General features: G+C 42.0%; 1 protein-coding gene across 3 annotated transcripts in view; it reads left to right on the top strand.

The window, feature by feature from the left end:
* PARVA (parvin alpha) overlaps positions 1 to 17353 on the top strand; it is a 150339-nt gene that overhangs the window by 83692 nt on the left and 49294 nt on the right. For all 3 annotated transcript variants that reach the window (XM_073216215.1, XM_073216214.1, XM_073216216.1), the window contains 3 exons: positions 4322 to 4411; positions 4489 to 4559; positions 5691 to 5793. In XM_073216215.1, the coding sequence (XP_073072316.1) occupies positions 4322 to 4411; positions 4489 to 4559; positions 5691 to 5793 (264 nt within the window). The remainder of the gene's footprint in view (positions 1 to 4321; positions 4412 to 4488; positions 4560 to 5690; positions 5794 to 17353) is intronic.

The following is a 17353-nucleotide window of genomic DNA, read 5'->3' on the forward strand; positions in this document are numbered from 1 at the left end:
TTATAACAGGACATATAAAGCTAGGGTAGCTCCAGGGATGCTGACTTGACAGTATAAACAAGAACCCCTTTCTTTTCTTCTCTGCCAACCTTAGCATATTTGTTTCTTTGTGCTAGGACTAGTTTACCTCATGGCTACAAAATGGCTGCAGTAAAGCCAGGCATAGCATCATGATATAATAATAATTAAGGGAAAGATAACTTCTCTTCCTTGATCCTCTCTTTAAAATGGAGGACAACTTTTCTTAGAAACTTCCAGAAATTTCCTCTCAAAGCTCATTGAGATTTATGACTAAAGGGATTGAGATTACCATGATTGGTTTAAACCAATTAGGATCTCACCTAGAGGCATATGAACGAGGGGTGCATGCTGGAACAAAATGTGGAAAGAAGGAAAAGAGTAAAATAAATATTGGCCAGGAAACTAGCTGTGTCAGCCACACAGTTGTGGTAGAGAGAATTGTTTTATACCGAATTTTAGGGAGGTTAAGTCACTTTCATAATGTCCCACAGCTGATAAAAATAGCAGTAGGATTCAAATCCAGTTCTAACTCCAAAGCCCATCCATGTACTTTTTTCTGCTGCACAGCTGGACCCAGAGTCAGCCTGCATTTCCCAGAAAAGCCAAAGCCCCCTTTCTTGTGGTGAGCACGTCAGGGGTTGAGGTAATCACCCTGCTTTCCCAAGCCCGACCTTCAGCTGGGCATTTAATCTGTTTATTAAGTTATGACTAATGGCACTGCGAGACACCGAGGGCTGCACACTCAGACCTAGTTTTAGATTGTTAGAGGAGATTCAAGGGATAAACATCATATTCAGATTCTCTGCTGAGGAAATTCAATTGCAGCTCTTTCTCCTTCAGAGTGCAGGGATTGGCGAGGGGCTTCTGCTGGGTCCTGCTCTGGTTTAATAGAAATGAAACCTCCAAAGCAGGAGGGCTGTTTTGGGAAAATGGCCACTAATGCGGCCCCACGGGGCGGGGGCCAGGCCTGAACTGGGCAGTTTGCATATTCACTTTTACAAACAGTTGGCTCAGAGTCAGCAGTTAATGGGATGGGAATGATGTTCCTGTACCAAATCATTTCCTGAAAAAAACATTTCCAATTGCAAACATATCTCAGCCTTTCTTCTCTGGTTTGTTATGTCTCTGTGAGTGAATTAAATAGGCAGGGCAGAGGGGAATGTTTCTGACTGGGGATTTCTCATCTGAAAACATTTTAACAATGATCTACCTGTACAAAGAGAGCCTGTTCAGACCCACCTTTAGGAGTCCTGGCTGCAAATATTGCATTCCTATTTTAGAGATATAAATATCTCTATATTCACATACTGGCTCTCGCTGTGCAACAGTCTTGGGACAGATGCTTCTTTTCTGTCCTTACAGGATGTGAACACATACATGTGCACACACACATGTACACACGGGGTCAAGCCAAAATGTACCTTTATGTTTTCCTAAAGGTGAACTGTAATTCTTACATCCTAGACACTGCTTTAGCAAATTCTCCTTCAACTCCCAAGCTGTGCAGTTAAAGGTCTTAACAATTCAACTATTCATTTATTCAACAAATAGCTCTTGAGTGCTTATTATGCATAAGGTATTGTTTTAAGTAGCAATAGTCATAGCATAATAGCACATACTTACATAGTTCTTACCAGGCATCAGGCACTCTTCTAACCGCTTTACATAATTAGCTCATTCAGCCTTTTCAACAAGCCTAGGAGGTGAGTAATATTATCACTCCCTTTTTACAGATGGGAAAACTGAGGTGTAAGTGGTTAATGAACTGCCCCAAGGCCACATAGTAAGTGGGGGACCCTGGACTTGATCTAGGCAGTCCGGTTCCTCTTTGGGGATCTAATAGTGAACAAAAAAGTGGCAGTCTTCCTGCAGCTTACTTTCTGGCCAGGGGAGATAGGTAACAGATGTATAAATGATAATTATTTCAGATCATGTTGAATGCTATGGAAAAATAAAACATGGGAGGAAGGCAGGGACCAATCACTGGGGTTTTATTCTGAGTATGATGGGAAAGCTTCAGGTGGACAAATGTATGATCCTATTTACATCTTTACATATCATCCTAACTGTGATACAGGTGGCAAATGCTTCAGAAAGCAGTAGACCAGTTAGAAGGTGGTCTAGTCATCCAGGTGAAAGACAAAGGCAGCCTAAAGCAGGATGGTAGTGGTGGACATGGTGAGAAGTGGCTGGAATTGGGCCCTGGTTTGGGGGTAAAGGCCACAAAAATTGCTAATGTAGTGGATGGAAAAGGTAAGGAAAAAGGAGAAGGGTGATTCCTCAGATTTTGGCTTAAACCAAAAGTGTATCAGTGGTGGTGCCATTTACCAAAGGAGGTAAGAATAGGGGAAGGGCAGGTCCTGTTTTAGTGCTTGCTGGTGGGGGTAAGTGTATTGAAAGTCGTGAGTTGTGTTTTGGGTGTGTAAATGTGAGATCTCCATTAATAGACCTAAGAGGAGACATGGAGTAAGCCTAGAGCTTGGGATCAGACCAGGGCTGGTGATTTAAATGTGGACCTCATCAGCATTTGGATATAAGGGGACACCATCCAACCAAATTTCCTGTGATGGTGAAAATCTGCCTTGCTGCTGTCTGGTATGGTAGCCATCAGCCACAGGTGGGCCATCGAACACTTGAAATGTAATAGGTGCAACTAAGAAATTGTTTTTTTAATTCATTTAAATTTTAATAGCCACGTGTGGCTAATGACTAGCATATTGGACTGCACAGACCTGGGGCACAAAATAGAGAAGATCCTGGGCAGGAGCTATTTTCTTCAGTGGCCAGTAAGCCCAGCCTTGCACCCACATGTAAGTGTGACTGTATTCCCATTGCTTCCTAAGTAATGGAAATTGTGCCTCTTTGTGAGAAACAACCTGGAAAAGAAAGCAAACTGCTATCCTAGGAGGAATATTAAAAGAAATTACAGAAGTCTAAGGAAGGAATTGTTCTTCACTAGAAAGCAAATGCAATCCTATACTTACAGAATCCTTTAAGCATTGAAAGTGTCACCTAATTGTTTCAGTTATATTTTATGAGGAGAATTATAGAGAGCAGTGGGTGTCTTTGACTTTGGAGATTCAAGACGGTGACTGGCTGTTATCCACCACATGAATGTCAAGAGCCCACGGCGATGGGACTAAATACCAGCTTCATAATGCAAGTTGTGTGTCTTTAGGGTAGAGCTGTTTCACTCTCTTTGTTAGGCAATCTCATTCCCGTCCAACTGCAACCATCAGGGAGTTTGTTAATATGAAAGAACTCTTTGTAAGCAGCTGCCCTGTGCTTAAGAGTTCTTGCAAGAATAAATTGCCATTGGTGAGGCCCGAGTCAATAAAAATATAAGATGGGACATTGCAGCTGCCATACTAGCTCTTTGAGAACCTTTTGGTGACCAGTGCCTCCAGAGAAAATGGTCTTTCTGTGCTTAATTGTGAAAAGTAATTATCCTAACTGGAATTGAATAGAGGTAAGGGATTTTAAGTCACTGCTTGTAGGTGGGGTATATAAGGTCAGCACTCAGCAAGTGGCCATCACACAACTGGTTTTTGAGACAGGAATATTTTTTTATTATGAACCAAGACTTCATATGGGGGGTGGGGGGTGGAAGAGAGCAGACTGGAAGTCTTTAGTGGTCACTGACCCCTTTTTGTTTTTCTTAAGGAAAGTGGAATTGTAGGTTTCTGGGATTGGAAAACTGTAAAAGAACTTCCTGGTCATCCAGTCGACATCTTTATGTGCAGCTGAAGAAATGGGCCTAGGGAAGTGAGGTTCTTCTGAGAGCTGAAGGGGCTGGGCCACAGCCAAGGGAAGAGGCCAAACTGAAGCGCTCTCAGCCCCAGCTGGGGTGGGGTGAAGGAGGGAGGGAGGATAATCAGAAAAATACTCAGGGAAACCAAATCAGCAGAGGAGTTGGAGGAGGGTTGAGCCAAGGCTGGAAATGGTGTACAGCACAAATGTGGTCTCAGTGTGGAGACCTTGTTCACCAGGCAGCAAGCCCTTGCGGGAGGGGGCAGGCAGGAGGCAAAAGGCAGACTTCAGACGTCAGGGCCCACCTTGCTCCATTTAGTTCCAAGGTCATTTGTGAGAGGGGGCAAAGACGTCCCTATCACCCCAGGGAGCCCAAGTGAGGTGACAGAAGTGATGAGATGATGGGGACAGTTCCATCCTTTCGGCAAGGAGAGGCGGGGAATCCACTGCAGACTCAGTAACAGTTGCCACCTAGCAGTAGTTTTGTTTCATGTTCCACCTCTGTCGTCAGTGGGGTGTGCTGTAACCGTGTGCTTCCATCTCATTGCAGTATCCGAGCTTCAGGAGGAGGGCATGAACGCCATCAACCTACCCCTCAGCCCCATCCCCTTCGAGCTGGACCCTGAGGACACAATGCTGGGTAATTGGGACTCTTGTTCTCTGGCTTAGCCTAATGTTGTCAAGTGGAACCCCACTGACTTCCTTTTCTTTTTCAAGAGGAGAATGAAGTACGAACAATGGTGGATCCAAACTCGCGCAGTGACCCCAAGCTGCAAGAACTGATGAAGGTGAGAAAAAATTACAAGGGGCTTCAGGTGCCTCCTGGCCTCAACAGGTGTCTCTGGACCTCCTGTTCTGTGTAGGCACCACATGAGCCACTGCAGAGAGAATGAAGTCAGGGTGGGCTGTGTCCTCAGGCAGCTCATGGTCCAGTAGGTGGACATCTAAATTTAACAAAAGTAGAATGGGACAAATGCCCAAAGAATGGCATTGGTCACAAGTGTCAGAGAAGTTAGTGCAAATAAGCTCACATTTGCCAGGCTCTTAGTGTTGGCATGTTCCCTTCACTGCTCTTCTCAAGACCCTCAGAAACACCGTGGGCAATAGGATCTAGCATCATCCCCATTTTACAGATGAGGAAAGTGAGTCTTAGAAAAGCCAAGCAGTTTATGGTCACAGCTGCACAGAGGAGGTGGAATTCAATCTGAAATAAATGAGATTAAATGGAATATTATATACTTGGCACAGGGGCTGACAGGTGGTCACCCCTTAAAAAAGTTCATTTTATCCCCGTTCAGATTTCCCATCCTGTGTTTTTCTTCAGTTTCACCAAGCTGCACTTAAAATGAGACAGAAAGGCACTGGATGCCCAAGTGATTCATTCAGAATACAGATCCAAATACATCATTTTCCTTCCTGCTCAAAACCTGTGTGTAGTTTCCTATCAACTACAGGTTGAAGCCCACACTACCTAATCCTCAGTTTTAGAGGCAGGAAATCAGAGGCTCAGAGCAGGTAACTAGCTGGTCACAGACAGATTCATATAGATCACAGAGGTCCACACATCAGTTAGTATAATGCTGAGCTTTCACCCCCAGTTTAAAGCCCGTACCTTTGCCTGGTAGAGAGCCACACACAGCCAGACCTGTGTGAATGGTGCCTGCCCTTAGCTTAAGGAAAGGTAGGGGCCAGAAGATGTGAGCAGGGACAGTGGGGCCACCAGCACCAGAAGGGCTTACACGTGAAAATTAACAGGGCCGCTGGGGCTCACAGTCACAGCTAGTTGTCCACATGCTGGGTTATGTGGATAGTCCTACTGCTGTCAAAACCTGATGCTCATTTAGATTTTAGTAGTCCGGGATAAGAAAGCTAGTGACACGAAAGTAGCCCATGACTCTTCTGTTATTCCCTCTCTGTAGGTATTAATTGACTGGATTAATGATGTGTTGGTTGGAGAAAGAATCATTGTGAAAGACCTAGCTGAAGATTTATATGATGGACAAGTCCTACAGAAGCTTTTTGGTATGTAAGCTTTTTGAACGTTGCCTGGATGTCTTCAAAATGCAAGTGGATGGATCACCTACTCCCAGTTAGAAGGCGCTGTTCTCAGTCACCTCAGTGCACCTGCAGTGTGGTGTGAACATGTAGCATGAGGGAAAGCAGACCGGCAGGACCTTTAGGTGTCTTCTTAGAATCTGTTTATGTGAATAAATTACAAGGAAAGTCTCAATGACAAGATGGGGCTCCTCCCTGAGTAGAGGGTCATCCCCTAGGTAGATGAAAAGATTCCACAGTATGGTGGAAAATGTGTCTCACCCTCTCCAGAAAAGCATATACTTGTGGCCTCAAGTAGGTATACTCACATGTGCATGGAGGTGTGTATGTGTTTGCATTTCTCAGTCACCTACAGACGTGTGTGTATAGCCATGAGTACATGTCTCTGTGATCTGCGGACCTGTGTGTGCCCCTCTGTATAGCCCTCTCTCCACTGGGTACAAGTATGTGTCCCTGTGACACTTGGCCAATGTGAGGCTGTAGGTGTGCTGCCTCTGGAAAGGTATGTATCCCTGTTCACAGATGTTCATGGGAAAATGTGAGGCCATGGGGAAGAGAAAGAATCCAGGGGTGATCTTAGTGCTGAAAGGACAAACTGGCTTGAATGATTTCGCACTTCGCCTCACTGTTCTCCATGTCCCTTGTTCCTGCCCCCTCAGCACCTGACCCCAGGCTCATCCACTTTCCTGAAGTTCTTTCCTCCCCTCTTCCTCATCACTCCTCCAAGGCCCATCCTTTATGCTCAAGATGCTCTCCTGCATCCACCCTTCCTGCCATTTTCACTTGTCTGAACTATTGAAAGAACTCTGAACCCACCTTTGCCTCCCATCTCACCTCCTCCAACCCATGCCCCACGCATGTCACAGAGGAACGTTTTCAAATCGCAAGTCTGATCTTGCCATTACTTGCTCTCTGCTACCTGTGGGACAGAGCCCAGGCCCGCCATTCACACGCCGCTCAAACATTTCATTATCTGACCCCGAGTTGTCTTTTCAGCTTCACCTCTGGCTGCTCACATACATGGCTGGTGCCGTGTAAAGTGCTAGGAATAGCGCTGACACCCCATGAGTGCCCAGAAACTGCTTTCACCATTTTCTCTGGTGGTTTCGTTGTTTCTCTGAGTGCCATGCTCTGTGATTACATATGTCATGCACGTTAACACCTCTGTACTTTTGCCCATGCTGTTTATTCCTTCTGCTCTGAGGCCTTTCTTCCTCTGTCCTCAAGGCAAACCACTATTTCGATCCTTCCAATCTCTAGAATCAATCCAATGTGCCTGCTCCCATGCTTGCATGTGACAACACAGTCACATGTAGACGCAACAGTCCTGCAGTCTTCAGTGTTCTCTCAGGTACAGACACACATACACACACGGGACATGCAGGCCTTTATGGTAAGACATTCCGTGTTGTTGTAGCTGTTTATATGGATGTATGTGGGCTTCTCAAGGGCAAAAACTGTGTCTTCATTTATCCGTCTGTTATTTATCCAGTCTTCTCCAGGACAAGCAGTTTGCCTAGTACTTAATTGATGTATACTGAATGAATGAATTATATAAAATCTAGTAATTTCCAGGAAGCTAAACTGATTTGGTACTCAAACATCAGTGTTAATGAGTAACAATATTTAAAGGCTTATAAATGCAAATGAATACAGAGAGGAAAAGAAAAAGCTTTGGCACATGTAGATGTAGAAGATCCTGGAGCCTCACTGAGCGTCTCTCAGTCACTGTAGCTTTTAACACCTCAGCAAATTTCCAGCCAGGATCTCAAGCTATCTTGAAATGTTCTACACTGGGCTTTCAAAACAAGGGTGGAACATGGCCAGGAAGCAATCTTGTCTCTGGGAACCACCGGGGAACTAACCAGCATCACACCAGTCCTCAGTGCCTGGCTCGGGGATACAGGCAGATCCCACTGGTTCAGATCTCCACCTCTGTGTGCAAAAGGCAATGCTGCTTTGTCACCTCAAGCTTAGACCCTTTGTGGATCTCAGGCTGCACAAGCACATTCAAAAGCTACAGGCAGGCTACCCAGGTGGAAAGAACCAGTTTGTAATTGAAAATATGCACCAGGAGCCCCTGGGAGGGATCAGTCTGGAGATAGAGTTTTGCATGACCCCTCTGACCTTTAGTTCGCTCTGTCTCTTTTTCTGCCTGCCTTCTTTCCTGACTGAGCTTCTCAAAAGCATGTTTGGCACTCACTGTGTCTGCTTCCCCTTCACTAATCATTCCCTTCCCAGGCACAGGCTGGGCACCACTCCACGTTTCCTTCCAAGGGCACCAATGCAAATTCTGTCTCCTCTTACGCTGTGGTACTTGTCACCACGGAACCTCTCCTCCCCCGCTCCCGGCCTGGTAGTCCCTGTGATCTCATGTTTTCCTGGGACCTTCCACCTCTGACACCTACTTCTCTGTCTTCATACACTCTTCCTGTAATGGTGGGGATGTCTCAATCTTCCATGCTTGGCCCTCCTCTTTTTCTTTCATATCTTCTCCCTGTATATGACAACTACTCCTACAGTTTTAGCCATTAACTATATGATACAGATTTGAGAGCAGTTATCTCCAGAACAGCTTTCTCTGAAGTGATATAAGGCATGCCTTTCCAACATGCCTAGCTGGATGTCACACCTTGTAACCAACTTGCCCCACAAGTCCATTCTATTTTTCACCTTGATGAATGATTTTATGACCCCATAGCCAGCTGCTCAGATTAGAAACCTAGGAGTCATTCTGGATTGCTCCCCTGTCCCTCATATTCTGTTAGTCACCAATTCTGACCACTGTACTCCCATATATAATGCGTCAACCCATCCCATCCCAATCAGGTAGCATGTGTGGGGCACTGAGAAAAGCGCCTGGCTCCCTAGGTGCTAGGTCAGTGCGCTTTTACCACTGCCCGCCAGCCCCACCCCCACGAAGCCACCTTAGCTCAGAATCTCATCGTTTTTCTTAGCTTCTCTGGCTCCCAAATCCTTTTCTCTGTTGCTGCTTCCTGCTCTGGTAGCGCTCTGAAGGTCTTCCAGATGTTCACTGTAGTTCACTGTTTGTCCTCACACTTAAACACACCCATAGGCCATTTGTCAGCATTCTTTTATTTTGTATGTTGAGCTAACTTTACACTCAACAGCAGCAGTCCAGGGAGAGTACAGTGTTCCTGTCTCCCTTTGCCCAGCTTCCTCTAATGTTGACATCTTACCCGAAGGACAAGTATCAAAACTAAGAAATCAACCTCTGTACAATGCTTACTGAAATTACAGAATTTAGATTTTGTCAGTTCTAGGATCTAACCCAGGACTCCAGCTTGCGTTCAGTTCTCATGTCTCCCTGGTCCTCTCCAGTCTGTGACGTCTTTCCTGACCTTGGCACATTTGAAGAGGACTGATTTGTTATTTTGTAGAACGGCCACCAATATGAGTCTGTCTGATGTTTTCTCATGATTAGATAGGATTATGGTTATACATTTTAGGGAGGAATAACACGGAAGTGATGTGTCCTTGGTATGTCATGTCAGGGAGTACCTGATGTTAATGTGTCTTATCCTTGGTGATGTTGACCTTGGATCCCGTGATGTCTGCCAGATTTCTTCACTGTAAAGTTACTGTTTTCTGTAAAGTTACTGTTTTTCTCTTTGTGCATAAAGGGAGATACTTTATGCAAATACCTTATTTATCCTTAAACCATCTCATTTATTACTGTGGTGGTCTAGAGGTTTTCTGTTTTCCTTATTCCATGTTTATTCATTGGAATTCTTAGGAAAAGTCCCTTGTCCCCATTTAGATCAGTTTGGACACAAGGATACTTATTTTATATGTTAGGTTATAATCCAATACTATCATCATCCTTCCTTTGCTCACATAACTCTAGCCTTGACCCCTGGGAGCTCCTTCAGGTCAGCTCATGGACACTTCCACATGCCGCCCATACTTTTTATTCTCTTAGCGCTTCCTTACTTTATAGCATCATAAGATGCTTCAGGCTCATCTTATATTTTACTTACTCTGGCCCTGGAATCAACCACTTCTCCAAGAAACCCTGATTTCTTTTGTTACAGAATGGTATTTATATGGTCATATTAGTGAGAGTTTTCAACTTGAGAGTTTTTATCTGTATGTCAGTATGGTACTATTACCTGGTGGTACTAAGATAAATCAGGTCTGATCACTTCCAGAAATTTAGCTTCATACTGTACTGGGGCTGGGCAAGGAAAGTAAGAGGGGGCCAAATTTGGGGTTAGTAAACCAATTATGAAACACTGGCACTTAGAAGAAGACAGAAATGGCATGGGGACCTCCAGGAGTCCAGATACGCTGAGTCACGAGCTTGGATATGACTCTGGAAGCCAAGAGGCTGTGTTGATGTTGTGGAGCAAGGACTTAGAACCTAGAAATGAGCAAGCCGCTGAGGGGGGAGCTCTTGGTAACAGGCTGTGTTTTTTTCATTGTCAGGGTGGACACAAGTAGTGAGCATCCCTGAGCTGACAAGCAGAATTGGCTGTAAAGCACCAGCTGGGTGTTCTCTGATCATGAGTTCTGGGAGAGGAGCATCTTACCTGGTTCTCCTTTGTGTGGCCAGATGCCACTTGCTCAGCAGCAGTATCTGGTCTGCTGATCTTTCTCAGAGCCTAGGCACATCTGGAAGGTTCTCCTGGCACAGCCTCTGCCCAGTGCTCCTTTCTGAGCTGCCTAACCCCGCTGCCGCTCTTCTCTGGGTCTTCCCTCTTGGCCTGACTACAGATCTGAGTTTAGGTTTTCCTGAAAGCAGATACTGAGACAAGGACTTGCGTGGAAGACTTTTAGATGGGAGGAGGTCTTAGGAAGTACAAATAATCACAAGGGGAAGAGACAAATGCCACCTATGAAGGGTGCATTAATAAGGATGGCAGTTCTGTTTGCAACCAGGGCTCAGTCCCAGAGGGAGGGAGAGGGGGTCTCTGAAAAACCAGCTGCCAACACATCTTAGAATTAGCGTTTCCAGGACAGGGAAGCAGGGGCATTTATCTGACAGCTCCCGACACTGTGTGGTTGAAGATTGCTTGTGCAGGAATTTAAAAATTCCAGGTTGTACTTCTGGTAGAGGTAGAGAGGGCCTCAGGGCCAGAGAGGGAGAGCTGTCAGGGTGCTAGGAGCTGCTCCTCATGACCCTAGCTGTTTCTCTGTACCACTGGCATTGCTGCCAGAGAAAAGTCAGATGCTGGACGCTTGGGCCTCTTCATGATGTCTGCGCAGTCCTTCCACACTTTAGACCAAAAGCTTCTCAACTCCCAGTATGAACAAGTAGTTCCTCTTTACTCTAGGCCAAAAAGTTGCCTTATTTTTAATCCCAGAAATAGCTACTTCTATCTTTTCCTTTGAGCATGGACCACATGCAAGTTTGCTTATAATGTGTTTTATTTGATTGATTCTTGTTTTTGAACATGTGCTGGGAAGAGGAGAGACCTATTTTGAGGGACAAAAGTCATAGACTTTTCCTTCTTGTTTCCATAATGCATATGTGTAAAACAGAATATCTTTTTCAGGTGTGAGACCAAGAAGGGTCCCTTGGGTATAAAGATTCTACAGGAGGTTTTTGTTTGTTTGCTTTGATGTGTATATCTTTTCCCCTGATAGACCCAAAAGAGTACTTCTTTCGCTGACCTTAGTCTAGTCCATTTGATTTGCTGTACCCTAACTTCTTAGTTAAGGGATATAAAAGTAAATATGTCACAGTGCTGCCTTAAAGTAACTCACTACCTGATAATACAGTGGGTGTGGGATGCCAAGGAGGAGTTTAGGAGAGGTATCATGAGAGAGGGCACTTACTGAATGGGGCCTTATGAAAAGAACATTCTAGTCAGCACAACAAAATGTCACTGATAAGCTCATTGGTTTCATTGTGAGTGGACAGAGTGTGGTGTTGTGTGGTAGAGACAGGGAGAGTGTGGGTAGATGATCATTAGGATTGGTTGAGTGGGATGTGTGGCTAACAGAGAAAATGAGACCCAGCATCCAGATCTTGGTTTCCTAACACTGTTCTCCAATAATAGAAAAATCACAGGAGAATTGGAGAACCAATAGAAACTGGAAAATTGGCAGACTCTAGGACCGGAGCAGGGTGTAGAGAAGATGAGCCTAGAGCATCTTACAATGCCAAAAATAGGTGCTGAGGAAAATATATCTGTGGGGAAACATGTTGAAAGTGTTCAGGCCCAACCTATAATAGCTCCCAGTGGCTAATGGAAGAATTTGAGGAAAATGAATAACAGTAGTACTGGATTAAAAACCCAAAGTCTAAAGTAAGTACCCTTAAGTCAATATTGGTATAAATAAATGAGGGAAAGGGGCAATTCCAAATAATTTATGTAGTTGCAACCCCTCCAAGGAGGTAGGTTAAACCCCACCCCTTGAGTGGACTGCATTCCAATGATTAGGGTATGGAGTGGAGGAAGGTAAGTAGATTTAGTGGAGAAATGTGGCACAGACACGTCGCTGGTGGTAAGTCACGTTGACAGCATGTACCCTCCATGTGATGTGATGTAAAGGGCACTTCATTTCTGTAGTCTTCCTCCCCTCAAACCCAATCTAATCATGAGAAAAACACAGTCCTGTCGAGGTCATGAAAACTTAGGAAAGTCTGAAACAGTATCACAGAACAGAGGAGACAGGGAATAATAGGTAAAACTGGGTTCGGGATATGCAGGAACTGTCTGAACTACCATTTCAGCTTTTCTATAAATCTAAAATCCATTCCAAAATGAAAAATGTATTTAAAGAAAGAAGATGAGCCTGCGTCAGAGAGGACCTTGAACTAAGAATTTTAAACTACGTTCAGTGGGTAGTGGTAACTGCTAGGAGCAAAGTGACATATCAGAAATGGAGCTTTAAGAAGATGACATTGCTTAGAGAAACTCCAGCAAAACATTTCTTTGTGAGATAATGATGGTGTCAAACTAGAGGAATGACAGTATACATGGGGAAAAACTTTGAGAGAACCTCTTGACATAGGTAATGAGCAGCTAAGGAAACCAGGCTGACTCTAAGGGGTGGGTGGGTGTTCAATGGATTCCATGATCCCCAGTGGGAGCAGCATCTTAAAGGGTTTGATCAAATTGGTTTTAGGCTGAAGTAGCAGCTATGCTAAGATTGAAAGAGGAATGAAGAGAAAGAAGATCTGAGGCCCAATCTTGGTTCTACCACTAAAACATTTCTCTGCAGCTCAGATCACTTCTGTAAAATCAGGAAGACTGCCTATAGATCCTTAGGGCTGAGCTGTCCATTATAATATCCTTTAACCACATGTAGCTATTAAAATAAATTTATTTACTTAGTCACATCAGTTACATTTCAAGTGCTCAATAACCAAATGGGTCTAGTGGCTACCATATTGGATAAGGTAGAAATGAACATTTCTATCATAGAAGTTCCTTTGGACAGCAGTACTCTGAGGTCTCCCTGCTGTAGTAGTCTTTGACGCTAGGATGGTTGAAGATAATGTTTACTGCTATTCTTAAACTGGAGAAGGCATTTTCTGGTCTCTGAAAAGCTGAAACTGGTTGAAAATATTGTGTCATTAGTTTATTTATAAGTATTAGAGATGTTCTGTAAGTAAAAACCATGGTACAGAGTTGTGCATACATTATGTCACTGCGTGTGTGTTAAGGGATACATCTAATGTTTGAGTATGTAGAGAACAGAATATATCTAGAAGTAGTCATGAAAAACATTCTCTCTAGAATGGGACCAGGGAAGTTGGGACTGTAAGGAGAAAATAGAACTTAATTTTCACATCTTGAACTTTTACCATGCTTATATACTATCATATAAAAGGAAGTAAAGTACATAAATTTGAGTAGCAAAACTGAATCTATCAGATGTCAAACAGTAATTGATACATTTCAATGGGTGTCCTAAGTTTTATATAATGGTCTTGAACAGTGAACATATTAAATAGTGAAATATCAAAGACCTGGTATTAGGAACAAGTCAGAGATGATAGCTATCACCATCGCTATAAGTGTTTTAGACATAATGCAACAAAACAAGAAATAAATTTTTGCATCCGATATCATAGCTAACTAGATGTTAAACAAATCTCTTGGTACTGCACACTTTAAAAATCTGGATAAGCCTTTAAAAATATATTTTAGTATCGCATGGCTAAACTAGTGTGAAAGTAAAGAAAATTATTCTGATGGCAAAACAAGAGAGGGTAAATCCAGTAAGATAAGTGTAAATTTCCAATAGCCTATAGCTTGAGGTTTAATGGATCACACATGCAACATCAGGAGACCAAGCCTTCCCGGAGCAGGAAAGGGGATTCGATCAGAGACCCCTCAATAAAGCCAGGGTCTCTAAAGGGCAGCACTTTCAGTGGATAAGCTAGAAAATCTTGCCCAACATAAAGGTAGTAAGGATAAATGTCTGTCTCAACCTTGGGTATGAGTGGAACAGAAAAAAAAATGTCTGCCCTTGATAATTCCTTATTGAATGTCTGTACTCACACAGATTTAAGGCTAGGATTCACATGGCTTTGAAAGCCCCAAATTGAAAATGTAGTTAAAAGTTGTCCCAGGTCACCAGTGCTCCCTGAGGGAGAAGCAAACATGTCCTTTTAGAGGAATAAACTTTAAATCCAGGCCACAAAGAACTCCCAGAGGTAAAATTCTAAGGAAAATGAGCTCAAAACCAGAAATCATCAAACACATGGGAAGCAAGCTACCATGAGCATCAACAGAAACTGTAGATTCCCTCAAATGCTATAGATATTAGCAACTGGAATATAAAATATGTTTACTATGTCAAAAGGTTTTAATAGATGATGAAAGAAGTATCAAAATTGGACAGGTAGATGTGAACCAAACAGAACTTACAGAAATGAAAAAATAAGTAAAATGAAATTAGAAAATTCAATGGATTAGACACAGATGAAGGAATTGGTGAACTGAAAGATGGCAGTGAAGAAATTATCCAGAATGTACTATAGAGAGACAAGGTGTGAAAAGTAATAGAACTAAAAGAGATTATTCTAAGAACATTCAACATAGGGCTAATTGGAATTCTAGCAAGAGAAAAGAAAGAGAATGGAGCATAAGCAATATTTAAAGATGTACTGAAAAAGAATTTTGTGCATTTGATGAAAGATATGAATTCTCAGAATTCAAGAAGCTTAGGAAACCCTAAACAGGAAAAATAACAAGGAATCTATACCTACACCCTTCAGACCTTCAAACCTGAGAACACTGAAGACAAAAAAGTGACTAAGAGGAGAGAGAAAAGATTACCTACAAAGGAACAAGAAACTGAAAGCTGTCTTTCATCTGGAACAGTAACTAAAAGATATTGAAGTGAAATCTTCAAAGTGTAGAAAAATTTCTTGACTTACATGTTTATATCCAGCAAAAAACCTGTTTAAAAGGCAAAACTGAAGGTATGTTAAACAAACATAAACTTAGAGTTTACTACCAGTAGACCCTCCTTAAAAGGAATTTCAAAATGATGTACTCTGAGAAGAAGGAAAATGAACCCCAAGGAAAGATCTGAAATACAACAAAAAATGATGAACAGTGATCATCATGGTGGTAGATTGAAGCAATAACTGAATGAATATAAATCACAGTAAAGTCTCATTAGTTAATTTTAAAAAGATAGAATCCTAGACAGTTTTTTAGCACTGAAGTCAGAGTGTGATTGGAGACAAAGTATATATTAAGGTTCTATTATGTTAAATTTTATCTACATGATAAATTTTCTAGGGTAGACTCAAATAATTAGAGTGTGTATTAGTAATGGGAAGAAAATGAAATGAGAGGGAATGGGAACGTTAATCCAAAAGAAGGCAAGGATGATGAGGGATAAAAAAAAAGCAGTAAAAGCAGAAAAATAGAATGTTCAAAAGTTGGTAGATGTGAATTCAACTATATTGATAAGCCAAATACTAATTGACTTTATCAATTTAAAAGACAAAGGTTGTCAGACTAGATAACAAAATGAAGTCTTGCTATATGCTATTTACAAGAGACAGTCTTAATATATGAGGACACAGAAAGGTTGAAAGAAAAAGAGTGGAAATAATTATATATACTAATTTGTAAAAAGCTGGGGTAACTAACCTCGAACAAAATAGACTTTTAAGACAGAAAGCATGACTACAGAGAGCCTCTGCATAGTGATGAGACTAGAGTCACTGAGAAAATACAGACTGTTTAAACCTAAATGCATTTTTGTGCAAATATATAAAAATAAAAGTGACAGAATTACAGAAAGAACTTGACAAGCCTGCTATCACATATTTTTAATATATTTCTCTTAGAAACATTTTTTTTTAAAGTTCATAAGAATAGAGAAGTTTTTGACAATGCCATTAACCAGCCATACCCCAAAACTGGAGTATTTTCATTCTTTTCTCTGATAGAGAACACTTACAAAACTTGACTATGTCCATAAAGTAATCTCAACAAATTATTGTACAAACTGAAGTCCCTGACCATGATGCAATAAAGAAGATCTTTTTAATTCCATATATTTGGAAATGCAAATAGAGTAACTCAGGAATCATATTGGAAAGATTGTTTTATGTATTCTAATTCTTTGAAGGGTGGTTACATTAATATAATATGATATCTATGGCAACTGTGTTCATTAGAACATCTCAGTTTATTTAGAGTCATTGAGTTTATTCTGCCCTGTCTTGATACTTCAGAACTTTTTTAATACCATTTCATTGTTTTCTAAAAACAATCGTTCCAAAAGCATATTTGATGCTAACTTCAAAAACAACTGAAAGATTAAAAAAATAATCCTGTTTCAAAATCATGCCTGCCACTTTATAACAAGTTAAACTAACAATGAACAATTTGCAAAACTATGGAAACAGTATCCTGGAGGAATAAAATTTCAGCAATACAAAATTTTCAGAGAGCTAGCTGCAATTAGCCTACTGAAGAGAAAGGGAGGAAAACCAGGAGTCTTAAGAAAGAAATTATCTTTAAATCCTTATCAACACTCAGTGAAATGCTTATTTAACTATAGGAATATATGAGTAGATCTTTTACATTTTAAGGGTTGAATATTTTAGAAACAAAATTGGGGGCAGAAATAGCAGAAGAGGTTCTCAAATCTTTCTAAAAATGTCATAAAATTGAAATAAGTGACATAAGCTTACAAGATAGAGATAACCATGTTTTATCTTATTTGCATACCCAGGGAATGGTAAATGGTTCCACTTCGGGGATAGATAAGCAAACCGATCCCAGAAGGCTGGAGGTGCTATGAGACCAAAGAAAGAGGCTGGCAAGTCCATCTTGTATATAGGTTTATTGAGTGTGACTTACCTACAAAAGCTTTTCCTGAGCAACTGCAGGATGCTTAGATCTCAGTACTGCTTTGTGTTTAGGGAGGCTAACTTATATAGACCAGGAGAAAGGGTCTCTGTACAGGGGGGGCCATGTTTGTGTTTAGCCAAAGCAGGGACTGATGTATTAACCTTATCTATGGAATGTTCTCTATTAGTAGCATATAAAGGATGTGGGGAGGGGGAGGTGAGTCAGTG

The sequence above is a fragment of the Manis javanica genome, chromosome 11 (assembly GCF_040802235.1).
Source record: "Manis javanica isolate MJ-LG chromosome 11, MJ_LKY, whole genome shotgun sequence".
Classification (NCBI taxonomy): domain Eukaryota; kingdom Metazoa; phylum Chordata; class Mammalia; order Pholidota; family Manidae; genus Manis; species Manis javanica.